Source organism: Micromys minutus (assembly GCF_963924665.1).
Source record: "Micromys minutus genome assembly, chromosome: 5".
Classification (NCBI taxonomy): domain Eukaryota; kingdom Metazoa; phylum Chordata; class Mammalia; order Rodentia; family Muridae; genus Micromys; species Micromys minutus.
This window is the reverse complement of record NC_137974.1, coordinates 57,077,703-57,105,165: the sequence shown is the minus strand read 5'-3', so window position 1 is coordinate 57,105,165 and position 27,463 is coordinate 57,077,703. Positions and strand designations below refer to the sequence as shown.

At 48.8% G+C, this 27,463-nt stretch overlaps 2 protein-coding genes and 1 pseudogene across 3 annotated transcripts; 2 read left to right on the top strand and 1 right to left on the bottom strand.

Moving 5' to 3' along the window:
• Positions 1-2,889: 2,889 nt before the first annotated feature.
• On the top strand, positions 2,890-10,026 carry GUCA1B (guanylate cyclase activator 1B; the record flags this gene model as incomplete). The annotated part of the gene is made up of 4 exons (XM_080917279.1): positions 2,890-3,096; positions 6,740-6,889; positions 8,647-8,767; positions 9,899-10,026. 4 exons carry the CDS (start codon positions 2,890-2,892, stop codon positions 10,024-10,026), a joined length of 606 nt encoding a protein of 201 aa, XP_080773405.1.
• A 2,714-nt stretch (positions 10,027-12,740) lies between these two features.
• LOC308420690 (guanylyl cyclase-activating protein 1) lies at positions 12,741-19,626 on the bottom strand (the record flags this gene model as incomplete). Its single annotated transcript, XM_080916840.1, has 4 exons — positions 12,741-12,904; positions 13,151-13,244; positions 13,945-14,094; positions 19,426-19,626. The coding sequence occupies 4 exons, from the start codon at positions 19,624-19,626 to the stop codon at positions 12,741-12,743; spliced, it is 609 nt and encodes a 202-aa protein (XP_080772966.1).
• A 5,136-nt stretch (positions 19,627-24,762) lies between these two features.
• On the top strand, positions 24,763-26,360 carry LOC308421149 (WD repeat domain phosphoinositide-interacting protein 3-like; annotated as a pseudogene). Its single transcript has 2 exons — positions 24,763-24,801; positions 25,395-26,360. The product of its transcript is annotated as a WD repeat domain phosphoinositide-interacting protein 3-like (transcript).
• Positions 26,361-27,463: the final 1,103 nt, after the last annotated feature.

The following is a 27,463-nucleotide window of genomic DNA, read 5'->3' as shown; positions in this document are numbered from 1 at the left end:
GAGGCTGTGACTTCAGCAGGGATGTATATGTGGAGGGATGGGCACACATGGCATTCCAGCAGCTCCCAGCTTCCTAGGTGTAGGCAGTGGGGGGTTAGCGCACAGGGAACGGAGAGCTTCAGTTTCAGTGAGGGTGACAGGTGAGGATGGAGAGGGTGGCAGAGAGCTCTGGGGGAAGCTGCAGGAGTGCTGAGCCAGGCATCAGAAGGATAAACACACTGGAGCGACAGGTCGCTCATCCCAATGGCGAATTACTGGAGTGATGGGGTTAGTGTGTAAAAGAGCTGGAAGGGGAGGAGGCTCGGGAGGAGGGAGGATGGGGGAGAGTCCTGTTCTCAAACTAGTGTGTTTGGGAGCCCTGCAGGGCTTTTCTGCAAGGTGCTGGGCTCCACCCAAGCTTCCAGAGCCAGCTCATTGCTCACTGGGAGTGGCCGCCTGAGAAATTCCATGCCTAACAAATTCCCAGCGTCGGGCTGCTTGTGGGACCACAGACGAATGGGAGAGGTTGGCTGTGCTCTTTACAGAGTAGCGGGTGGAAGACAGAAAGATGGCTTAGCAGGCAAAGTGCTGGCTTGCACAAACCTGATGTCCTAAGTTCAAGCTGGCTACAGTGGTATGTGTCTGCAGGCTCTGCACTGTGAGGTGGGAGATGGAGACAGGAGAGTCATCTGGAAATTTGCAGGAACAGGAAACGGAACAGTAAAAATAATAAGAGACTAAGTCAACGAGGTGGAAGGAGAGGAAGCTCCTGCAAATGCCCTCTGACCTCTCCGTGCATACTGTGGGACATGTGTCACACAGACACAACATAAGTAGCTAAGCAAACAAAAAATAGTGGAGGAAGCCAAGGGCCTGGGATCTGATGTGGGCTGGGCCAGTCATTCACTTGGCAACCATGGAACTGTGCCTGGAAACAAGTAGTGACATCACTGTTGAAGGACAGACATGAGGAAAAGTAAAACAGAGCAGGACATGGCTTCAAAGGGGCAGATGTTGACAGTCTTACCTGTTTTTATTTATGTGTCGCGTGTTTGCCTGTATGTACATCTTGTGGATGCAGTGCCTGCAGAAGCCAGAAGAGGGCGTTAGCTCACCTGAAACTGGAATCGCAGGCAGTTGTAAACTGCCCAGGTGGGTATTAGGAACCAAACCCAGTCTCTCCAGAAGATTAGAAAGGACTCTTAACTGATGGGCCATCTTCTCCAGCCCTGGGGCAGGTGGTTTGAGGGGAACAGAGGCCACTGAAGGTAACAGCCCAAACCTCAGGCCCAGGGACAGGGTCAGGCCTGAACAGTTCCTCTGTTCCAAAATGAGCATCCCTAGGACAGGCTCACAAGTGTGTACCACCACACACAGCTTAAAAACCAACACACCGACAAGCAAACATAGGTCCTAGTGAACTGGAGAGATGGCTCAGTAGTTGGGAACTTGTTCTGCTCTTGTAGAGGACCTGAGTTCCAAATCCAGCATCCATGTTGGGTGGCTCTCAACTGCCTGTGACTCCAGCTCCGAGGGATCTGCCGCCCTCTTCTGGCCTCAGTGGGTACTGCACTCACAGGAGCACAACCCTCGCCACACATACACATACTTTTAGAATAGTAAAAACCAATCTTTTTAAAAATAAAATAAGTACAAGTGTTAGAAAGATAGCTTAGTGATTAAAAAACACTTGTTCTTGCAGAAGGCCCAGATTCAGTTTCCAGCACCCATGTGATGACTCACAGTGAATCTAACTCCAGTCTAGGGGATCTGACACCCTCTTCTGGTCTCTATGAGCACTGCACACATGTTATGCACATCATACATACATACATAACATACATACATATATACAGACACACATACATCTACATACATACACACATATATATACATATGCACATATATACAGACACACATACATCTACATATATACACATACATAAACACATACATATATACAGACACGCATGCATACACATACATACATGCACTTCTTTACATAAAATAAAAGTAAGATCTAGCCAAGCATGGTAGGAAACACCTTTAATCCCAGCATTTGAGAGGCAGAGACAAGTGGATCTCTGTGAGTTCAAAGCCATTCTGGTCTACATAGTGAGTTACAGGCCAGCCAGAGCTACAATGTGAGAACCTGTCTCAAAAAATAAAAATAAATAACATCTAAAAGCATAAATATATAGTTTGGATGGTTTTGTTATTGACGCAGGAGGAAGGGGCGTCTTCCTGTGTCAATAGGGCAGCCCACAGTGGTTTAGAACCCTAGACCCTCCTGGTCCTCCTGTGCTGGGATTATAGTCATGAACGATGAATATGTAATTCATTCAGCATGTGATAAACGTCTGCTTGGTCAACCTAATGAATGTGTAGCTGCTGCTAGAACAAGTTCATGTGGCCTTTAATGTGAGAACCCTTGAAGAGGCTTTAGACCGCACTCCGGGTCCGGCCCGTGTCGTGCTTGGAAAGGAATGGGATCAATTGCTCCAGGGCTGGAGAGAAACATCTGTCCTTTAAACTGGAAAACGGAAACCTCAAGATTCAGGCGGGGTTTGTAAGGAAGCTGCAGACACTGGTAGGACCAAGAACACACCCCCCCCCAGGGCTCTTACCCTCATAGTCCGCTGCCTCTCACTGGCCCTGTGGAGGGGCGAGGCTGAGGAAGCTAAGCCCTCTGGAGGTCAGATCTTCCAGGGAATCTCCTAATGGTCTTTACACAGCTAAGCTGAGCTGGGCCTCCTGCCTCCGCCCCCTTCTAGAGGTCCCTCCACTACCAATCAAGTTCTGTTTCCCTGAGACAATGAAAAGGCAGCTCAGACCGAGGAGAGAGGAGTCTGGGGTCAGCAGAGGATTTGGAGGAGGCACTGGGCCGGACTCCCTCACATTCTAAAAGCAATGGGCCAGCAGTTCAGCTGGGAGGAGGCGGAGGCCGCCGGGGAGATGGACGTGGCCGAGCTGCAGGAATGGTACAAGAAGTTTGTTGTGGAGTGTCCCAGCGGGACGCTCTTCATGCACGAGTTTAAGCGCTTCTTCAAGGTCACGGGCAATGAGGAGGCCACCCAGTATGTGGAGGGCATGTTCCGAGCCTTCGACAAGAATGGGGTAAGGAGGCCTGCAGGGGAGGAGCCCTGCAGGAGAGGACCTGTGACCCACCCCTACAATGACCTTTCCATCCCTGAACCCCTCAAAGTGGGACCACAGTCCACTCAGCTGCTTTTCTCTCCATCCCTCTTGACCCTCCCCCCATCATTTGTCCCTTCTTCCCATTGGCTCCCTACAACTTCCTGAGGGCCAAACACACAGTCTGGGCTTTCTCTGCTTTTTAGGCCAAGGCTCTGCAGCAAAAGGACATGCTTTTACAAACCCCACAGAAGCCCTGTTGCTCTCAGTACAAGGGAGTAAGACGCCCCACGGCTTTTTTAGTACAGGTCAGGAGCACCTTGCTCCGGTCCTTCAGATGGAGGCTGTTCAGCAATTCCCATGTGAATGCTGGCGGGGCCTTCGGCATGACCAGGGGGAGATACTTGCAAAAGCACTTTCAACTTTTTTTTTTTTAAGATTAAATGTGTGTGTGTGTGTTGGTGTGTGTAGATGTGTGTGTAGATAGTACCTGTGGAGGCCAGAAGAGGGCATCAGATACATTAGAACTAGTTACATGTATTTGCAAGCTGCCCAATGTGGGTGGGATCCAAACACCAGTTCTCAGATAGACCAGTAAGTACTCTTAATTAACTACTGGGCCTTCTCCACACTTGCTTTAAGTCATGGGGCAGTTCATGAATCAAATCCCAGAGTTTCTTTAAGCCCTCCAATGGCGCCAGCAGCTACAAGACACTGAATTACATAATGCACACATGATAATTGTGTGTGTGTGTTTTCAATCACGTGTTCATGCATGGAGGGTAAGCTTGAGTGCATATGGAGACCAGAAACTGACCTCAAGTGTCAGTCCCTAGGACACAGCCACCCTGTTTCTGTGACACCATCTCATTACCTAGAGCTCACCAACTATGGCAAGCTGACTGGCCAGGACGCCCCAAACTCCCCCTGTGTCTGTTCTTTCATCACAGGGACAGCTCCACTACAGTCAGTGTTTGCAAAGATTTTAAATTATATACGGGTGTGTGCACACGCCTGCAGTGCCTGAAGAGACTACAAGAGGGCAGTGGTTCCCATGAGACGAGTTTACAGGTAGTTGTGAACTGCCCAGCAAAGGCGCCGAGAACAGAATGAAGTGCCTGCCCTGAACGGCTGAGCTGGGGAGCCAGCCCGGCCTCCAGCTGTCGATGGGGGCGGTGGGGGGTGGGGGTGGAGGGGAAGGAACTTGTGCTTCACACAGGCCCATGTTCTCAGCATCTCGAATTTGCTTCCCAAGAGCTTGCTTCTCTCTTAGCATTAGTGCATCAAACCTGTACTAAAATATCTTAGACTTGAGCTTTGCTTCAAAAAAGTGTTTAAATCAGGGGCTGAAGGCATGGCTCAGTGGTTAAGACACTCCCATGGCAGCTCCCAGCTAACTCTAGTTCCAGGGCATCCAGAGCTGACCTCCACCAGTACCAGACACACCCATGGTGTGCATGTGAGAAGGCAAAAACAGTTATACACAGAAAACAAAAAAGACATATGGGGAGGGAAGGACCTCATTTTTAAAGGTGATCTGGGACAGTGACCTGAAGTCCTTTTTATGCTATTGTGTTATGTTGATTTTTTTTTTTTTTTTTTTTTTTTTGAGACAGGATTTCACTATCTAGTTCTGGGTAACCTGGAACTCTCCATATAGACGAGGCTGGCCTTGAACTCACAGAGCTCCATCTGCCTCAGCCTCCTGAGTGCTGAGATTAAATACATGGAACCCTATGCCTGATGCCCCTGATTCAGCTCTCTGAATTGAGGGAATACATGGGTAACTTGAAGAGACTGTAAGGACGGTTCCCCTTGGTGCAGAAGAACTTGTGCCCTTCTGACTCAGCGTGAATGCCACTGGGTGTCTAAGGCCACCCTTAGTCCCAAGTCAGAACAGAGGGAGGGATCAGCAGTGTGGGTGGAAGCCCATCCACTGAGACCAGTCACAAAACACAGGGCACAGCCAACTTCAAAGCTGCCAGGCCCACCCCCTCCTCCTCAAGACTGTAGGAGCCTCACGGGGGGGGGGGGTCGTCAGCTGTGTGGTGGTCCTCTGGAGAGTATGCCTACTGTGAGGCTAGCACAGACACATCCAATCCAAGAAAGGGAGCTGGTTTGCACAAGGCTAAATGCTCACTCCAGCATCTTCTTTTTTAAAAATGTATATCAGTGTCTTGCCTGCATGTATATATGTCTGAAGGTGTCAGATCCCCTGGAACAGGAGCTACAGACACTTGTGAGCTGCCATGTGGGTGTGGGGAATTGAACTCAGGACCTCTGAAAGAGCAGCCAGTTCTCTTAACTGCCGAGCCACCTCTCCACCATTCTGGCATCTTACTTCTTGGTCTAGTGTTCCTACTTAGAAGCCTGGGAGTTTCGATGCTATTTTTAGGTTTATTTTATGTATATGTGTATATATCACACAGTGGTGTGACAATACCCCCTGGTGCCCATTGGGGTCAGAAGAAGGTGTCCAATCCCCTAAAACTGAAATTTTAGATAGTTGTGAACTGCCTTGTAGGTGCTGGGAATTGAACTGAGGTTCTCTGCAAGAGCAAATGCTCTTAACCACTGAGCCATCTCTCGGGCCCATGTTTGTTTTGAGACTCGGTCTTATATGTCTGGCCTAAATCTTGAGATTCCCCTGCCTCTGCTCTCTCTGCCCCTGCTCTTCCTTCCTGACAGTAGTAGCCTGGGAAAGGAGGGGTTGTTTGTTTGTTTGTTTGTTTGTTTTAAAGAAAGATGGGGGCTGGAGAGATGGGTCAAGACTCAGAGAACCCGGGCATGAGTCCTGGCAACAACACGGTGGCTCATTCATAATCCCCGTTCCAGGTGATCCAGTGCCCTCTTCTGACCTCCACGGGCACCAGGCACACGCATAGTATACAGATATATATATGCAAACGAACCTTTTATACACGTAAAAACAAATTAAATAAATAAATCTACTCTCCGCACCTCCAAAAAATATAAGGGATAGCTGGCATTGTTGGTCAGAATTCTTTTGGTTTGCTTACTGAACTTTTTTGTCTGTATTGTCTGGACTTGGCCTCTAGCACAGTTTGAACTTCTCCTGTGACAGCTGCAGGGTCAGTACACAGTGCAGCCCAGCCAGGGAGAGACAGTGCAGGTGATCTCTCGGGTGCCTCCGGCCTGTGCAGCGAAACGGGGGCCTCCACCCACGTCAGGCTAGATCAATGCATGAAGCGATTAACCCCAATCAGAGCTGTCCCCAAAACAGTCCCAGGGTTTCTGTGCCCTGGTGGGAGAGTGTTACTCCAATACGTGATGTCAGAATGAGTCTCACAAAGCACGGGGGTCATCGTGGAAACTGAATGACATTGAGAGGGGATGTTAGAAGAATAGAGAATTCTGGACAAATGAGGAGGAAGAGTTCTCCAGACCTGGTGGCATAGACCTGCCATCTCGGGTACTTGGAAGGGTGAGGCAGGGATGAGCAGGGTCCTAGGGGAGGAAACAGCATATCCAATGACACAGGCCTCTGGGATTGCAGGGAAAAGGGAACATGGGTCTGGGGACACACTTAATAGGTTCAGCCTGCATACTGGGGAGGTAATGCTGGGGGTCTGAGGGGGTCTCACAGCATCCACATTCTATGCAGGACAACACCATTGACTTCCTGGAGTATGTGGCAGCCCTGAACCTCGTGCTGAGGGGCTCCCTGGAACACAAGCTCAAGTGGACCTTCAAGATCTATGACAAGGACGGCAATGGCTGCATCGACCGCCTGGAGCTACTGGACATTGTGGAGGTCAGTGTCTGTCTGTGGGCTGGCACCCATCCCATCCGACTCCTGAGGTTCTGCCGAAAGGTGCCCTGCTCAACAGGGAGCCGCTTGGCACTGACTTGGGAACCAATCAGCTGGTACAGGAGTTTGCCACCAAACCTGACATCTTAAGTTCAGGCCCTGTGATCCATACGGTAGAGGAAGAGAACAGACTCCTGGGAGTTGCTTCAGACCTACTTATGCCCACCATGGTACACATATGCTCGCACATACAAGATACATGCCCAACATGCACACTATTACACACATACACAATAATAATAATAAATTTTTCTGTGTGAGATGGTGAGAGCACCTTTAATCACAGCACTGGAGAGGTAGAGACAGGGGGATCTCCGAGTTTGAGGCCAGCCTGGTCTACAAAGCAAGTACCAGGACAGCCAGAGATCTTACACAGAGAAACCCTGTCTCAAGACACCAAAACCAAAACAGAAAATAACAACAGCAACAATAAGCATTGATTTAAGAAAGGAAAATTAAAAAAAAAAAAAAAACTAGTAATCTAAGAAGCCACTTACAGAACTAAACCCAAAGAAATAAAGAACAAGAAGAAATCAGCAAGGCTGAAAGGAAAGCCGGCTGTGATTGACAGCTTGTGCCTGCCATCTTGTAGCTCACCAGTCAAGTCCAGAATGTCCTGTCTGAGGACCTGCAGGCCAGCCTTTGCCTGCAGAATGAGACTCTGTCACAAACAGGAGGAAAACAGATGTTCGAGAGAACAGTTGTGAATCAAAGTCTCCCTGTTGTCACAGTGAAGAAAGAGCTTAGGTCGGGAAGGACCGCTTTGGCCCCATTGGGTTTCACTCTTGTCTTCTCTTACCCATCACCAAATGCAGAACACCATGGTGACCAGAGCACGTAATGAGGAGGCAGCCAGGAGGTAGCTGAGCCAAGCCACACCCATCAAAGACCCCCTCCTAGAGAGACCCCATCTTCTAAGCTTTCACGATCTACCTTCCACAGCCCACTCAGGTTTTATGTTCATCAGTGGGCTAAGCCGTTCATTCCACCAGAGCCGTTTGAGCTGGTTGTCTCAGAAACACCTCATGGCACTGACTGAGCATCTAAGCAGCACTCAGTCCAACCAAGTTGACAGTCACCAACAGCTGTCATAAAAGACAAGCCAAGAAAAATCAGAATTGGTCCCTGGCTCCTTTCATGGAGGGGGGAAGGTGGTGTAGTTTAAATTTGTGGGTTTATTTTTTTAAGCAATTTATATTTTACTGTGTTGTGTGTATCGATGGTTTTCCTGAACAGACGGTATGGCACCATGAGTGTGCTATGCCCTCGGGAACCAGAGGAGGGGTCAGATCTCCTAGAACTGGAGAGTTGGAGCTTTGAGCCACCATGTGGGTGCTAACAATCCAGCCCAGGTCCTCTGGGAGAGCAGCCAGTGTTCTTAACCATTGAATCATTTCTCTAACTCCTCCTCTAACTTTTGTAATTCATTCATTAGTGAAGAGTCTCATTCTAAAGCCCTTTGATTCCACTAGGTGAACTGGGCCCTCCCTCATCCATCATTAGTCAGGAAAATGCCCAAATGCCAAATAACTTGCCTACTAGAAGCATTTTCTCAACTGAGGGTCCCCCTTCCCAGATGGCTCTAGCTAGTCACATAGACCTGGACATCCGGGTTCTGTGTCACGAAGATGCTCAGCCTGAAGGTCAGTGCTGGGTGTGGCACTAAAGGACACAGGAACCTAGCTCTGTCTCTCTGGCAGGCCATTTACAAGCTGAAGAAAGCCTGCCGAGTAGAGCAGGACCTGGAACAGCAGGGCCAGCTGCTCACGCCCGAGGAGGTTGTGGACAGGATCTTCCTCCTGGTGGACGAGAACGGAGATGGTAAGAGAGATGAAGCCTGTCAGGAAACAGCCTCCCAAACGCCCCCACCCCAACCCCCACACCCCTGCTATACACATCTGTGAGCGGGCTGGAGGGTGGCAGGGAATATCAAGGAAGCCAAAAATCACCTGAGCGCACGTTTGTGGGGGTTACAGCACTTCTGAGAGCAGCTGGTGAAGGCTGAACATGCAAATAGAACTAATCCTTTCTCAGTTTGTTTTATATCAATGGGCGTTTTGCCTACATGTATGTCTGTGTAACATATGTATGCCATGCCCACAGAGGCCAGAAAAGAGTCTCAGATCCCCTGAAACTGGAGTTACAGATACTTGGGAGCAACCATGTGGGTACCGGGATTCGAACTTGAGTCCTCTTCAAGAGCATTTTAACCTTTAACCTTTAACCCTTGAGCCATCTCTTCAGATCCAAATATATATATATATATATATATATATATTTAAAGATAAAAAGGGACCAGAGATATGGTTCTGTGGATAAAGGCACTTGTCACCAAGCCTAATGGCCTGAATTAAATCCATGGTACTCAAATAATTGAAGGAGAGAATCAACCATGGCAGGTTGTTCCCTAACCTGCATGTTGTGGTGAGCATGTACACACACACACACACACACACACACACACACACACACACGTAATTAACAATAATAATAATAGGTGTGGGAGGCAGAGGAAGGAGGATCTCTGTGAATTCAAAGCCAACCTGATCTCCATAGTGAGTTTCAGGCCAGTCAGGCTACACAGTGATCTAAAAAAGAGGAGGAGGAGGGGGAGGAGGGAGAAAAGAAAGTAGTTCTCTGAGGAATGTCACCAGAAACTGTCCTTTGGTTTTCTTTTGTATGCTTGAGCTTGAGGGCACAGACACACACAGACACACACAGACACACACACACAGACACACAGACACACACACACAGACACACACACAGACACACACACACAGACACACACACAGACACACACACACACACACAGACACACACACACACACACACACACACAGAGAGAGAGAGAGACTTAGAATCCAAGGCTACAGTCCAGTTTGTAGGAGAGGACAAGCTCCCCATATGCCCCTCCTCCGCCTCCTGACTGCCTCCCCCACCCTCGCCCAGGCCAGCTGTCTCTGACTGAGTTCGTCGAAGGCGCCCGTCGTGATAAGTGGGTTATGAAGATGCTCCAGATGGATGTCAGCCCTGGCGGCTGGATCACTCAGCAGAGGCGGAAAAGCGCCATGTTCTGAGAGCCCAGGGACCCTGCAGGGGCCCACACTCCCCTCCAAGACTCCTCCACGGTCCCTCAGGTTTACAAAGTAGCAGGAGGCCCCTGGCCTCCTTCGCTCAAGCCTGTTCTCGGTTGGTGTGTGTGGGTTGACGTCTATAGCAGGTGAGGGCAGGCAGGAGATAAGACAAGAGCCTGCCATTGGGCAGTGAAAAAATGGGGGGCTGAGAATTTTAGAGGCAGGCCAGAGAGTACGAAGAGAAGGAAGATGGAGAAAGAGAAGAATGACCCAGATCCGTGTGGCTTTAAATAGACACAGGTAGCTATAAATATCATATTAGGGATGGATTATAACAGGACAATTAGTCCAATCTAAGTGGGCAGCTTATATCAATATCAATTGGCTCTGAGCTCTTTGGGCATTTTGTGGGTTGAGAATTTACTGATATAAATCTGACTGATAAATCACAAGCCTCCAGAGTTTTGAATTTACCAGGTTTCAGGGATTTGTGACAGCTAACCGGCAGATGGGCGGTTGCGCTAGCGTGGAATGGTGCATCTTTTTTTAGTATTTCCCACAACACGTGCAGACTTCCTGACACTCCCAGTATGGGAAAGCAAGGGGCAAAGCAACAGCTGCTGGGTCTGAAGAAGCCCAGTGGGGCTGAGTCTATTTTTCAACATTTACTAGCGTTGTAGGGATACGACATTACTCTGTTCCACGGCTGCTCCTGGAAGAACTGGGAGATGTGGGGGCTGCTAATAATCTTTAGGTGTTCTCAAAGGAAATGGGGCCACTGGAGGGTAAGGGTGGGGCAGAGGCTGGTAGAACACAGTCTGCAAAGAAAGCAAGGATGGGGAAGGATCATAAAGACCAACCCCACCTACCTGAGCACCAACTGGGGAGGACTCTCTCCAGTTCCTCCCAGGGAGTCCTCACCAAGGATGACAAAAGGGAAGGCTACCTCCATGATCTTCCACCCTTCCGCTTGGTGCTGGTCCCCAGTTCCTTCTCCTCACCCCATCTCTAGTGTGAGCCTGCCATAAGCCCATACACCTCCTTGAAGATGCAGACGTCTCTCCATCTCTGAGGGGAAACTGACATTTGAATTCCAAACCAGACTTTGCCTCCAACAGCTGTTAGACTCCCTAAGTTCCTGCTGGTCAACTAAACAGTTTCCAGGTTGTCATGTAAACATCTTTAATGCACCCAATATAGAAGCTAGACTACCAGGGAACCTCTCTGCCTTTCTCTGCCCCTTTCCTTCTGTGCAGCTAGGGTAGGTGCCTCAGAGGACAGGAAGTAGGACCAGTGTGTCACACTTAGTGATACTCTCGGGAGCCTGATGGATTATTGATGCTACCTTGACTCGATATAGATTTCGTGGTAAAATACAGTCAACTAACTTAACATTCTGGAGGTAAAGTTGGTTTGCTTGTTTGAGCAAGGTCCCACACTCAAACTAGCCTGTAGATCACTGTATAGCCCAGGCTAGACAGAACTCATGCCTCAGGATCCAGGACCCTGAGATTATAAGTATGAGCCAAAATGCCCAGGATTTTGTGCATGGGAGAAGGGCTGTTTGTTTTCATTTTGTGGGATAATTGAGATAGTTTCGGAAGCCCAAGTCAGCTTGAAACCCATGGTAATCCTCCTGCCTCAGCTCCCTGAGTGCTGTTATCACAGGCATTCACCACTGCTCCTAGCTCCCTGGGTGCTGGAATAACATATGTACACCACTGTCCCCAGCATGAACTTGAAGGGCTTTTTTGTTTTGTTTATTTTTACTTTACACATACACAGGTGTTTTGCCTGCATATGTCTATGCACCATGTGTGTGCACTGCCCACAGAGGCTGATCCTGTGGCACTGGAGTTACAGATGTTTGTGGGCTACTGTATGACTGCTGGGAATCAAGCCTAAGCCCTCTGCTAGCACAGCCAGTGTCCTTACCACTGAGCCGTCTCTCGGCCTTTTGGAGTTTTGTAATTTATAGGATGTGCTATAAGGTTCCATTAAGAAATCACTTATATGAAAATGGCCCATGGAAAATATGAATATATCCAAATCATGGAGGTACATGAGGCAGGCTGGAGTATCATCTAACACTAACACACAAGGTGATCAGTAGATGTTTGCTCTTCACCTGAAGCCACAAAAACAGACTCCAGGGTCAGGGCAGAGTGTGACTGCCCAAGACTATGACAGCAGATGCCAGGGTTCCATCAAAAGACCAGGGACTCTCTCAGGGTTTCCACATCCCCAGGGTCATAAGGTTGCAGCCTGAGGAAGAGAGGTAGCGATCTGGGCAAGAAGATGGGAGAGGCCAGAGAGGGACCAGCAGAGAGCATCAGCATCCTCCGAGTTCCCTAGAGGAATTGAGGACCACCCTTCTCTGTGCTTGCTGGGCTCTCAACTGCCATTGTTTCTCCGCTCCACACCGTGTGTGTGTGTGTGTGTATGTATATATATATATATATATATATATATATATATATATATATATATATATATATATATATATATGTGTGTGTGTGTGTGTGTGTGTGTATACATGTATACATGTGTATGTGTGTGTGTGTATATATATATCCAAAGAAAAAGGCTGAAACTCTGAATTCAGGAGGTTCTATGTAATGTTAAGAGTTCTATGTAATGTTAAGACAAGAACATAACAACCACATCAGGCACCGAATGGAGCCAGTCCTCAGAATGCAGAAGCCACAGGATGAGATTCAACCGGCAGCCTCAGCTGCCAGCTCGCCAGCGCCTGCCTCCTCCTGTTCCCCGTTCTGAAGTCTGCGCACAATGCGGGTCAAGTCCAGGCTTCGGGTCAGCGTGTCCAAGAGAATCCGGTCCTTCTGGACGCCTTCCATGAACTCCTCCAGAGACAGTTCCCCTGGGATGGAGAGAAAGGGATTCGCAGAATGAAGTCTCAGGAGTCCAGGGCTCAGAGCAGGATGCAAAAAAACAGGGACAGGGACAGCCGGCGCTGGGGCAGTGGTAAAGGGTCCAGAACCCAAAGTCTGGTGCAGGGATCCCCAAAATCCAGAGCAGAGGCAGGTAAAGAGGCAACCAGCAGAAGGCCCTGTGTCGTCCTCCTCTGCTACCCCTCCCCTGGGGAGCCCCTCCTTGGTCCCCTCACCATCCCCGTTGACGTCGATCTTGGCGAACACGGTATCTGTGAATTCTTCAGCGCTCATGGACGAGTCGCTCCAGGGATTAATGGTTCGGATGGCCTGAGGAAACAAGCAGGCAAAAGTGAGGAGATCCTTCCCAGTGGTGAGGGTGGGAGCAGAGGGAGCTTGTCAGAACCCAGGAGTGGTTCAGAGTGGAGATCAAGGTTAGGCCGTATGCATTTGGGACACCGAGGTAGGATTGCCTCAAATCCGAGGTCAGCGTGGGCCAAGCAGTAGTGAGCCAGTCTAAGTTAATGTCGTGGTAGCTCAAGCCTTTGATCAATGCCCTTCAGTAGGCAGAGGCAGAGGCAGGCAGGTCTCGGCGAGTTCCAGGCCTGCCTTGTCTATAGTGAGACAACATCTCAAGGAGATAGTGGTAAAAGTATTTGCTGCGCAGGTAAAAAGCCAGGAGTGGTCCTGCCCCTGTAACCCCAGTTGAGGGAGTCGAGGGGGAGACCGGCTGGTGAAAGACCCTGCCTCAAAAAGAAGGAGCAAGACTCTTGATATACTTTTGTGGTCTCACACATGCACACACACACACACACACACACACACACAGTGGAGCCTTAGTATTAAATGAAGAAACTGAGTCCCAAGGAATAGTGACATAGCCCAGACTATACAGTTAATGAGTTAGAGCTGTCATCCCTCCGTCCCAAATCCCACCCCCATTCTGGGCTGCAATTTCTATCCTGGGGCTGTGTGCCCGGGCACCCACTCTTAGCCACGCCCCCATGCATCGCTCTGCACCTGGAGTTACCCGGATGATAGTGAGAAGCTCATCCCTGTCTATGCATCCATTGCCGTCAACGTCGTAGAGCTTGAAATACCAGCGCAACTTCTGTTCCACCTTGCCCTTGAGGACCAGGCTGAGGGCAGCCACATACTCCATGAAGTCAATATAGCCATCCTAGGCAAAGGGAGAGGGGTGAGGTGGGGTAAGCACACCAAGGCTCCGCCCACCCTACTCAGAGCCCCACCCTCTTCAGACTGAACCACCTCCCCAGCACCCCCCCACCCAAGGCCCCTTTCCAATTCTTCACCCACCCTCACTCCTCACCCCTCACTACTGAAGCCATAAACCCTCCGATGCTAAGCAGAAGGGAGCAGAAACCAGTCTGGTCTGCGGTGCTCAGTCCCTTTGTACCATAATTATCTGTCTTTCTGGACACTTCAACATTACCCGCCTCGCATCTTCCTCAAAGCTGTCAATCAAACCTGTTAGAACTACCCCCACTGCGTCTCTATGATTCTCAGACAGGGACCATTCCCATAGCCTGAGCAGATGGAAGAAGGAAAAAATGTGAGCCAGGGCCAGAAGCTTGACTCCAGAGGGCTCTTGGGGTGCTGGCCTAGCAAGTAAGGACCCATGTAAAGGCTCTTTCCTCTTGGCTTTAAGCTCCACCGAGCTTTATTGTGTGCGGAGAAAGACTGAGAACTCAGTGGAACAGGCGCCCTGTCCTGACAGAAGCGCAGTGCTCGCAGAGCGGGTCTTGCCTCCTCGATCGTCCTCTGAATTCTAGGATACGGGACAAAGGACTCAGCATGTCCCTTCTACAGCACTCGACTTACTCATCTAAAGATGGCTGACACTGGCTTTTGGTGGTGAACTGAGGCCGTGCAGCTTGAACACCCAGCGCAGACAGAGCCCAGCAAGGCAGTGACTCCCGTTACCTGATGTTTGATTTCTTTTGTTTTGTTTGTTTGGTTGGTTGGTTTTGATTTTTGAATTTGGTTTTATTTTGAGACAAGGTTTCTCTCCGTAGCCCTGGCTGTCCTGGAACTAACTCTGTAGACCAGACTGGCCTTAAAACTCAGAGATCCACCTGCTTCTGCCTCCCAAGTGCTAGAATCACACTATGCCCAGCTCTCTCTTGTTTGCTTTCTTTTTTTAAAAAAAAATGTATTTTTGTTTATGTGTATGTGTCTGTATAAATGTGGTGTGTGTGTGTGTGTGTGTGTGTGTGTGTGTGTGTGTGTAAGAGCATCCAGCCACTGAGCAACCTCACTATGACCAATACAAAGTTACTATGGGGCACACCTGAGCCATCACAATGTATCCAAACCTGGCCATTATAGAATTATCTAACTCCACTAGGAGTTCAAATGGCCCTTCAAGGGAAGAGGACATCTCCACTGAGTCTTGAAGAGGGTTGACATAATGGAGCATGTGACCTTCATACATAGTATGAAATTGTTGCAATCCTGGGCGTGAAGAAGTGGGAAAATGGCCTGATACATAGTAAACAGTAAATAGGCAGGCTCTTTTTATTTTAATTTTTTAAAAGATTTATGTATTTATTATATAGAAAGTTCTGCCTGCATGTACACCTGCACACCAGAAGAGGGCATTAGATCCCATTACAGATGGTTGTGAGCCACCATGTGGTTGTTGGGATTTGAACTCAGGACCTTTGGAAGAGCAGCCAGTGCTCTAACCTCTGAGCCATCTCTCCAGCCCAGGCAGGGTCTTGTTTTGTAGGCCGGGCTGGCCTTCAACTCAGGATCTTCCTGGTTCCTGAAAGCTGGGATTAGAGTGTGTGCCTCCAGGCCTTGTGGCTTGACTTTGACTCTTTCTTCTTGTATTGCTGAACACTTTTTTAAACAAGGAGTTATATTACTGTTATTTCTTAATGACTATAAAGAAACAGTGAAGAAGTCCAAAGACCAAAGCCCCACTTAGGAAGGACCTAACCTGGGACTTGTAATCCCAAGAACTCTTAAGTCTGAGGCAGGGGGATTGTTCTGAGTTTCAAGTCAGACTGGGTTATATAGTGAGTACTAGTCAGACCACAGACACGCATCTCAAAAACAATGTAAAAAAGTGAGATATGAAATGGGTTCCCATCAGTAATAGCACAGCTGTGTGTGTATGTGTGTACATGTATGTATGCTGTGTGTATTGTATGTGTACAGTATGTGTGTGATGTGTGTATGTGTGATGTGTGTGTATGTGTGTACATGTATGTATGCTGTGTGTGTTGTATGTGTACAGTATGTGTGTGATGTGTGTGTGTGATATGTGTGTATATATGTGTGTATGCATTCTGTGTGTGGTGTATGTGTATGGTATGTGTGTGATGTGTGTATGTGTGATGTTCGTGTATGTATGTGTGTACGTGTGATGTTCGTGTATGTATGTGTGTGTATGTGTATGTATGCTGTGCATGGTGTATGTGTATGGTGTGTGTGTGTGTGTGTGTGAGATGTGTGTATGTGTGATGTGTGTGTATGTGTGTGGTTTGTATGTGGTGTGTGTGTGTGTGTATGTGTGCTGTGTGTCATGTGTGTATGGTATATATATGTATGTGTATGTAATGTGTATATGTGTGTGGTGTGTGTATTATATGTGTATATTGTGTGTGTGGTGTATGTGTGTGCATGTACATTCACGCCTGCACTGTTGGAGGTCAGAGGTTGATGTGTTGGGTGTCTTCCTTATCGTTCTCTATATTTTGGGGGGACAGGGTCTCTCATGGAACCTGGAAGGCACTGATTCAGCTAATCGGCTGGCTAGTGAGCCCCAGGGACCCACCTATCTCCAGGGCCAAAGTGCTGAGCGCTGGGTGCTGAGATCAAATCCAGGTCCTCACTCTTGCATGACAAGCATTTTCCTGGCACAGCCATCCCCCTTGCCCTTGCTCTTTTTACTCCAGCACTTTCCATGGACTTCCTGTGCTGAGCGTTAACCCTTTCCGTTCTCATTCAGGCTGACAGTGAACTGGATGGCAAACCCTTGCCTAGAAACAGTGTCTTCTAAACTCTGCCCTGGTGCTTATGCACAGGCGGAAGGACAACTTGCACCTGTGTGAGCTGTGACTCCGCTCAGCCACGCCCTGCAGAGACTAGCATGGAGCAGGGCACAGGCCCCTTTGCCTACCTGGCTTGCCCCTCTTTGTGTGTCTGATGCAGCTCCCTGGTCCCTAGCTATCCTCTCGTTGGAATAACTACATTTTTTAAAGGAGTCTGATGAAGCGGAGTTTCAGCCCTGCAGACTGACAGCCACTGTCCTTCTAGTAAAACCGTGATACTGTTTTTGACACTGGGGGATAGAACCCAAGCTCTCTTTAAACACTGTCTCTAGGCTTGGCTGGTCTTGAACTCCCTGTGTAGACGGGATAACTCTGAATTTCTATTTCTCCTGCTTCCACCTCCAGGATGTAAAGATTACAGGTGTGCACCATCTCAGCCAGTTTATGTGGTGAAATGAGTCCCCAGCAAGCTACACAAAGACTCTGCTGACTGAGCTACAGCCACAGAAGTCAGGGCCTTGAGCATAGCAGGGAAGCATTCTAGCGCTGAGCTACATCCCAGCCCTACAGTTCTTGGGTAGAGTATAGCATGGTCTAATAAAACTTTATTTGTAAACCTAGGCTCTTGGATAGGGAGGCATGGTGGCACACACCTGTGAAACCAGGCCCCAGGAGGCAGAGCTAGGAGGATCAGACACAGTTCAAGGCCAGCCTTGAACCATACAGTGAGACTCTGTTGCAACAATAGAAGCAGGGGCTAAGGGTATAGCTGAGCATGGGTGATGTCTTGGGTTTGATCCACAGCCCGGCATAAACCGGGTGTGATGATGCACTAAGGAAGGAGGTCTAGAGACTGTGGTCCACAGTGTAACTGAGTAGCTTGCTGTGTGAAGTCACGTCGGGTATTATACAAACTCTGTGTATGAGCACAAGCATGTATACACATGCGTGTTTGTGTGTGCGCATGGTGACAGACATTATACAGCCTAGGCTGGCCTTAAATCTGTGATGATCCCCCTGCCTCAGCCACTGAAGTATTAAAATTACAAGCATGCACTACCAGGCCTTCAGGATAATTATTGCATAATTAATGTATATTATAAAACCCATATTGGCCATAAAGCTCAGGGTTTCTCATATATTCACTTATTCACATAATACTTACAAAGCACCTACTGTGTTCCAGGCACTGTCCTAGGAGCTGGAGACACAGAAATAAGCAAGACAAGACTTTGTCCCCACAAAGGTCACATCCCAGTGTGGGGAGTCAGACCAGAAATTGTGTGACAAGTGACAAAGGTAGGTGAAGGCAGGGGCGTTCCATTGTGGGTGACTTAAAGGAATCTACCCGCAGACAGGTTGACCCCAAGGGCTTCCCTTAGCAGGAGACAAGATGTTCCAGTGTGTTGTGGGTAGGTGCTGGGATCCCTCCTAGTCTGGCTGGAAGGACCATTGCTTCCCTGGAGCACGTTGGCATGCCCACCCTCGTGACTCCCTCGCCTTATCACCCTATCTCGGGCTCTCCAGCCCAGTTCCCCTTCGGAAGAGGCCTTGGAGCTGGGACACTGCCCTTGGGCTGGTCCTTTAGCTCCCGTAATCCGATTGGGCCTCTTAACTCATGTATTAGTGAGTTTTAAATAACCACACAAGGATCCTGGTGTTTTTGAACACAGCGGTGTCTTTGAAGGGAGGGGCGCCCCCCCCCCCACAATGAACACGTATCTGCATATCACTGATAGACCCCACGTCCCGGTCAGGAGCCAGTCCAGCTGAGAATCAGCACAGAGCTCAAGGTGAGGAAGCAGCTGTTGGGTTTGGACTCCACCATCTTTATACCCGCTTGTTCTAGAATGGCAACTTTAGAGATGAGCTTCAGTAAGTCAGTCTCTCTGCCTCTGTCTCTCTCCCTCCCTCCCTCCCTCTGACTCCATCCTCACATCCAAGGAACATCTAGGTGTCTCTGCACAAGCATCCCACCCGTCCGGTACCAGCACCTTGGGGTGCCTATCGGCCATCTTGGAGGCATTTATGCCTGTATTGGAGGCTGCTGAGCTGTATAGCGGGTACACAGGGAACACCTCGCATTCAGCCTATGATCTCTGTTTCCCCCTGTGAAGTGGGTCTTAGCTACTACTGAACCCCCAGGGCCTAAAGCTGAAATGCTTAACGAGCTTATGTGGGAGCAAATCTCAACGTCCACCTTCCGAATGAACAAGACACTGGAAAAACCAACCGGCTCAAGCTCCCCGGTAGCTAAAGCCGGGTATAGCAACTTATACTTGTTTTCCTAACAACTAGGAAGCTGAGGCAGGGGGATCACCATGGGTTGAAAACCAGCTCCACAATAAGATTCAGCCCCCAAAAGAATGGGAACCAGAAGTAACTGTTGGGGAAGACGCTTCTTTCCTCTTGTTTGCTCTGCCTCACCCCTTGGCTGCTCTATTCCCCCCAAGAATCACAACTTCCCATCCCTCCCACCCCCTGCCCACCTTGTTGAAGTCAAAGGTCTCGAACATCTGTTCCACATACTGGCTGGCTGAAGGGCTCAGGTTCTTGAGGCCAAAGAACTGGCGGAACTCGTAGAGGGTGAGCTGGCCAGAGGGGCACTCGGTCATGAATTTCTTGTACCACTGATGACATTCGGTGCTGCTCAACTCTTCCACAGACTTGCCCTCCACGACGTTGCCCATGGTCCAGGCTCACGAAAGGCAGTTGCCCTAGATGGACAGATAGGTCCTGTTTTCTAACGTCTCCTGCACAAGGATGGCTTGGCTTTCAGAAACTTGACCTCTCCATTCACCAGCCTAAGCAAAGACAGCCCAAGGAGTCGGACTGAAAAGGGAGATCGTAACTCACATCCAAACTAAGGATGCCAGAGGGCTGGTATTAAAAGATGAGCGGATTTTTCTTGCCCAGTTTGCAGTCTGCTAATCCCTTCTTAACAGGATCCGGTGGGTGGCTGGCCAGCGGCCGCTCTGATTCCATGACCTCTGTGCCCTTTGCATAGACTGAATTCACAATGCTCTGTTTCTTGCCTTCAGACGTGGAACAGGCATGATATGTTAAATAGATCTGGGTTCTTTCCCAGACTGAGGCCACACTGCACTGATTGGGCATCTGTATGCAGCTGGCCAGGGGTACACTGCCCTTGTCCATCAGTGAGAGATTCGATCATTAGAACTGCTGTAAAGGTTCAGAGTTTGGGGGCTCCTAAGACTTATCACCAGGAGCTGGAAAGAACCCAAACAGTGTATTCTATTCTCCTGGATTAAAGCATTCCCTCCTGGAGAGAAAGAAAGAGGATCATGAAACAAGATTCACCAGCCCCCTCCCGGTGGTTACATAAGTAGCAAGAAATTGCTGAAGGAGAGGAGAGCCTTGGGCTGCTCCAGAGTTACTCCGGGAGCTTGAAGGATGAAGCATCTGTGAGAGCCATCACCCAGTGTTAGGGTTTCAAGGAACAAAACCGCTCAGGTATCACCCACACACCTGCAGCTGCTGAATCTCAAACCCAGTGGGCACTTTCCTGGCTCAGATGAGACAGCAGGGCAGACCCTGCCCACTCTGAAAGGAGTTTATAATGGCAAACCCTTCCGCTTCTTAAAAACGTGTAATAGGAAAAAGAGAGCCGGGTGAGTGAATGAGGCGAAGTGCTTACCACAACGTGTGCTGTGTGATTGTGGCCTTGGGAGAACCTGTTTGTCAGGACTGAGGTGGCATTTCTATGTGCAGCAACCCTTGGTGTTTCCCTTCCTAAGTGGCTCTGGGGGTGTGTGTGTGCTTGTGTCTGAGTGAATATGTGTGAATGTGGAGCGTGTGCGGGTATATCCGTGGTTTATACTTCTCCTGGGGTGTTGACCCAGGAGTAGTGGACATGGTCACATCCTCTGTACAGAGCTTTCTTTTGTATTAAAAAAAAAAATACTCTTTCAATAAATGTATCATTTTGTGCACAGAAAAAAAAAAAAAAAAAAAAAAAAAAAAAAAAAAAAAAAAACGTGTAATAGCATCTTGTGACGCCAGCAATGAAAAGACTTTGAACAACAGATCTCGGCTTTGGTGTAAACACGACACCACCATAAGGTTGTTGGTTCAATATCTCAGTGCCAGGGGTAGGTTGCCACCCTAGGGGTTTTTGAAGAGAGGGTCTCTGGGAGTCAACATCCCATAAAGGCCTGCCACGCTGTGGGCTGCATCTCCAGAATAAGATGGCAGATCCCTACTGCTGAAGGCAGTCTTCAACCATAGGGTGTGCCAAAGCCAAGCTGGGCCTGAGCTAGAAGCGTCTCTGTGTCTGGCTCATAGTCCCAAAAGGAACTACACCGGCTGCTGAAGATGCTTCTCTGACCTACCTTCCGGTATGCTACATTGCTGTGATAATTAGCATGTGAATACACTGAAGGCTCATGTGTCCCCAGTTGGTGACGCTGGAAAGGTTGTGGGTCTTGAGGAGGCTAAACCTTGCTTGCAGAAGAGAGTCACCAGGGTGGGCGTTGTTGTAATGGCCTGGCCCCGATTCCTGTTCCTAGCATATGAGCAGAATATGTGACAGGTATAACCAGTTGTACCTCAGTCATTCTGTTTGCTTATTGGTGGTGCACACACTTGTGCACAAGCACACACACATAAAAATGTAATAAAATATATAAAAATCCTGTGTTCTCTATAGTGATTCATAAGGAATATGTGTTGTTCACATAACCCCAGGGATAGTTATCTTCTGGAGAAGAAACCAATCATGTCTGTTTTACATCTGCTTTAAGGTACACACAGAGAGGGTCCCCAGCTTTGACTGTGTTCTACAGTAGAGGGACTGTGCCCATATCCTAGTGGAATTCATCTCCCTCTCAGCACCACTGTCTTTTATGTGCTATACGAGAGCTTTACACTGCAGAATAAATCATCACAATGCAGTAGCTTAAACCCACACACTCATTAGCCCACTGTTTCTGCACCCAGGGTCTCTCATGCCGCTGTTGGGGAGCCAGCGGCTCTGCTTCCTTCCCTCTGGATGCTTGACTGCAGGTCAGGCTCCAACTCTTCAGAGCTGGGGCAGAATTCCCTCCCTCATTGCTGTGTGACTGGTGCTCTAACTCCTTTAGTTCCTTGCTAGAAATTGTCTGAGGACAGTCGCAGGTTGAGTGTGTGTGTGTGTGTGTGTGTGTGTGTGTGTGTGGTGTGTGTGTGTGTGTGGTATGTGTGTAGTGTGTGTGGTATCTGTGTGTTTGTGTGTGTGTGTGTGTGTGTGTGTGTGTGTGGTGTGTGTGTGTGTGTGGTATGTGTGTAGTGTGTGTGGTATCTGTGTGTTTGTGTGTCTATGTGTGTGGTGTGTGTTTGGTGTGTATGTAGTATATATGTAGTATGTATAGTATGTGCTTGTGTGGTGTGTGTGTGGTGTGGAGTATGTATGATGTGTGTGTGTGTGTGTGTGTGTGGTGTGAATGTGTGCATGTGTGGTGTGTGTGTAGTGTGTGTGTGGTATCTGTGTATTTATGTGTGTGCTGTGTGTATGGTGTGTATGTGATATGTATGTAGTATTATGGTGTGTGCTTGTGTGTGGTGTGTGTGGTGTGTGTATGTGTGGAGTATGTATGGTGTGTGGAGTATGTATGTGATGTGGTGTGTGTGTGGTATGTAGTGTGTGTGGTATGTGTATATATGTGGTATGTGTGTGGGGAGGGTGTATATGTGGTGTGCGTATGGTGTGGTATGGTGTGTGTGTGTGTGTGGTATGTGTGTATGTGTGATGTGTTTGTGGCATATATGGTATGTGTGTGGTATATGTGTATATATGTGTGGTGTGTGTGTATGTGTGTGATGTGTGTGTTTTCTATTATCTGCCCACAGCATTGTTCCAGAGCATAGCATGCCTTGTATTCTATCAAAGCAGTAAGGAGAGTCTCCTTCAATGGGCTAACTGGAGTCTTATACAAACTGGCCTCTCAAGACAGTGACATACATACCGTCACCTCTGTCACATTCTGTGGTTTCTATGGAATCAAGTCATAGGCTAAAGTCACACCCCAGGGGAGAAGACTGTACACAGACAAGAGATTGGGAGGTGGAAATCACCAGGGATACCTCAGGATCTGTGGAAACATTTTCCATTGGACAATAACAGAGACACAACACTCCATTCTTTCTGGAACTGCAAGTAGTTGTGTGGCCAGCCTACCCTTAGGAACCTAGAAGCTTCCAGAAGGCAGACATCCTCATTCGTCTATGTACCCTTCAACACCTAGTACCTCCTATTCTGTGTGTTCCCCTGCTGGTCATTCCTCTTCACCACATCCAAGCAGGCACGGATCCCCAAAGACCGACCCCTGTAGACTGTCTCTCCTCTGTCCTGTGACTCACTGCTGCTCGTCCACTGAGGTGCACTAGATGAGACTGGGTACCTCCGCCTTCACTCCTTGCTGCTGCTGGGTCATATGGTGGAGAATGGATTCTCCAGGGTTCAGCCCCAGTTCTTGAGTTCCCATGACAACACTTCCCCCCCCCTTCCCTGGCAGGTGTGGCGCTGTCCTTCCGCTGTGTGTGCTGTGCCCACAGAGGCCAGAAGAGGGCGTGGGATCCTTCGGAACTGAAGTTACACCCCGTTCTTAGCTTAGGGTGCTAGGAACCAAATGGGGTCCTCTAAAAAAGCAATCGGGGCTCTCGACCACTGAGCCACCTCCCCAGTATGATTTTTCCTTTAATTTTGAAACAAGGTCTAACTTAAGGGCCCAGGTTGGCCTCCAATGTGTGATTCCCCTACGTCTGCCTCAGGCGTAGCTTGGATCACAGCCGTGTACCACCAGAGCAGGTTTCAGATTCACATCTGAGAGGAGACTGAGCTCAAATCGATTGTCAGGGAACAAATGTGCAAGCATGAGATTGCAGAAAGAGCTGACAGACACCAGGGTGACTGCAGAATGGGGAAGGGGCGTGACAGGCACGCACACAGACAAAACACGGGGAAGTCTGAGGTGCATGTGCAACCTCAAAAAGTCAAGGAGAGAATGCAACCAAAGGCATCATGCTGCTCTGGAGAGTTTTATAGCCGAAAGAAATGGACCAAGAAGGGGGCTGGAGAGATGGCTCAGCGGTTAAGAGCACTGACTACTCTCCCAGAGGTCCTGAGTTCGATTCCCAGCAAAGCCATCTGTAATGAGATCTGATGCCCTCTTCTGTGTGTCTGAAGACAGCTACAGTGTACTTATATATAATAAATAAGTAAATCTTATAAAGAAGAAATGGACCAAGAAGCGTGGGTGGGTCAGGAGAAGAATGACTCCCTCTGTGTAGCTGGAGAACAGGCCTCCTAAGCCTCTGTCCCTGTGACCTAATTGAAAGCTATGCAGCTGGACCAGCAGAGAGGCCCCAGTTGGGGCAGGGATGGGCACAGTCTGGGGAGGATGTGAGGACCTTCTAAAAGTGGAGGGACAAATTAATAGAATGAGCCATGGTAAATGGCCACCCCATTCCTTCCCACACTGGTTCCTCGAACCCTGGACTAGTGGGTAGCAGGCTTGCCAATGGCTTGGTTTTAGCCAGGTTGGAAGGCTGAAGGAGTACCCGTGGAAAGCAGCTGGCAGCACAGGTTAGAACAGCCTTTCCCTGAGTCCTTTCTTTCTTCTCTCCCTACAGCAGCCCTGCCTCCTGTGTAAGAGCTGTGTTCCACCCAACCTGCAGCCCCTGGGAGTCATGGCAGAATTGGGACTCTCACAAATGAGAGCATCCTGGTGCACTGAGGCATGCTGCGGGCCAGCATGACCAGCTCGTTGCATGAGAACTCATGCATGTATAGGCAATTGTTCTTGTTATTCTGTGGAACAACTGATCTCATGACAGCTGATTCCGTAGCCACTGAAATCACAGGATTGGTAAGAGCACAATACAGTTAGGTATGGATGGCCACTGCTGCAAACCTAGTGGTCCCTGTCCTCGCCCATCTCTTCCATGACCATAAAACTCGCAAGTCTTAAACTGGTGATAATGGTGCACACCTTTAATCCCAGCACTCAGGAGGCAGAGGCAGGCAGATCTCTGAGTTTGAGGCCAGCCTGGTCTACAGAGAGTTCCAGGACAGCCAGGGCTACACAGAGAAACTCTGCTCAAAAATCCTAACACTTGCAAGTCTGATTAGCCGTTCTGGACCACGTGAGAACAGGAATGAGGACTTCAACCCCAGCAAAAGCCGAAGCTCAGGATGGTGGTGCGTTCCCATAATCCCCAGCACTCAGCAGACAGAGTGACAAAAACTGTGAGCTCAAGGTCAACCTAAGCTACATAGTGAGGTTAAAGCCAGCCTGCTCTACCCAGCAAAACTCTTGTCTCAAAAAGCCAGAAACCCAGGAAGCTCGTGGAGCTAGTAGCCTGAGGCAAGCAATGCAAACAGAAGACAGGCAGACGGGGGATGGAGAGGTGACCCAGAAATCAGAAGCAGTGACTGCTCTTTCAAAGGTCCCGAGTTCAGGACCACGGGTGTTTTGCATGTGGAACGGAGAATGGATTCTGAGTCTATAACACCCATCCACTCAAAGAAAAAAGAGAAACAAGAATTTTTAGAAGGAGGAGTTGGTCATGTGGCAATGTTATTTCGCTGTAACTATTCAGCTTTAGTTGGTGGTGGAAAAAAAGCCAAAATACCCTCCCAACAAAGTGATGATCTGGGATGATCTGAAGAAGTCATCGAGATAGAATTTTCCACAGAGGTCAACCTGACAGTTTCGGAGAGATGGAATTGTGGTGGTTTCGGACTCCATGATTAAGGCGTTCACATTCACACACAGTCCTCATGAGTTGCACATCTTTGAAACCTGCTATAACCCTAAAAGCCTCTGTGTCCTGTGTCCCAGCAGTAACAATTCCCTTCTTGCCTTCCCTGGCACTCGCACTGGCCACGTACAGCTCGTGGACCTGGCCAGCACCGAAAAGCCACCAGTGGACATTCCCGTACACAAGGGTGTCCTGGGCTGTATTGCTCTCAACCCACAGGGAACAAGGATTACAACTGCATCTGAAAAAGGGACCCTAATAAGAATTTCGATACTTCATGGGGGCATTTAATCCAGGAGCTACGAAGAGGACCTCAAGCAGCTAACATCTATGCATCAACTTTAGTCAGGATGCTTTGCTCATCTGCGTGTCTAGTGATCGTGGCACTGTGCACGCTTTTGCAGCTGAGGATCCAAAAGGGAATAAACAGTCTAGTTTGGCATCAGCCAGTCTCCTTGCAAAATACTTCGGCTCCAAGTGGAGCTTTTCCAAGTGTCAGGTTCCTTCGGGCTCCCCGTGCATCTGCGCCTTTGGAACAGAGCCCAATGCAGTCCCTGCTATCTTCGCAGATGGCAGCTGCTACAAGTTCCTGTTCTGTCCTAAGGGCGAGTGTGTCCGGGACGTGTGTGCACAATTCCTGGAGATGACCGATGACAAGCTGTGACTGTGCCTGTGAGTGCAGGTGATGCCACCATCCAGCCGTCCTGTGGATTCCTGGGGCTGGTGCCAGCGCCCCAGGCCTGTGGGTGAGGGGCTCAAGGACCCTCTCAAGGACCTTGGTCTCGAAGCCATACATGGTTGTCTGCCTTCCTGAGCGAGGCTTCTCATTCCCCTATTAAAAGGATCATCATCATGGTTCTGCAGACACTCCGTGGCTCTGGGCATCTCATGCCCTTGCTGGTCACTACCCTTTAGTTCAGCTGTGATGCTGGCATTACTGGCACCACCATACCTTCATGCCAATAGGCTCCCTGAAGTCCCTGGGAACTATCCAAGCACGAGTCAATGGAAGCTTGTAGGAAAGGGTGTGTCAGCGCTCACATACTAGACAGTTCCAATAAGATAATACCACCAGCTTGTCTGATAGAGCACCCTCTGCCGCACGTGAGGAGCACTGTTCAGAGCACACACTGGGGTGTTCTGACTTTGGCCATTAGAATGAATCACATCCCAGACCTGCCAGAGAGCAGAATGCTTGTGGCACCCACTGGAGGCACAGTCCTCAGGCTGTCAGGGGGAGGGTGAGTCTCCTGGTTTAGTTTGGGTTAAAACAGAACTTTCCCACTACCTTTAGGGAACAGAGTAACACTTAGTCTTTAAAAAACTTTAGTCCCAGAAGAAACCATTACTTTACCTTGGGGCCTTCTCGGTGCAGTGTCTGAGTGCCTCTAGCTCCCGTCGGTGTGGGGTCTTGTCTGGTGGCGTCTATCCTGTCTCAACATCCATAGGAACACACACTAACACTGGGGGGCAGGCACATCCTGGTACTGACACAGACTACAGATGCTATGATTTTTTTGTTTTGTTTTGTTTTTTATGTATCTTCTAAGAAGCTCAGTTTTGCGGTTTTGATTCCAGGCTGCAAACTTTTAAATTGTTCTCAGTTCTGTCAATCCCTTTATGCTCCTAGAATCTGCTGACTGTGGACTTGATGTCAAGTATTCATGCTATCTTATGTGTATTTAATCATGAAACTTAATTTTGCACATTTATTTGTACTGTTTTCTTTTAAATAAAAGTGACTAATTTTGTTGTTTAAAAAAAAAA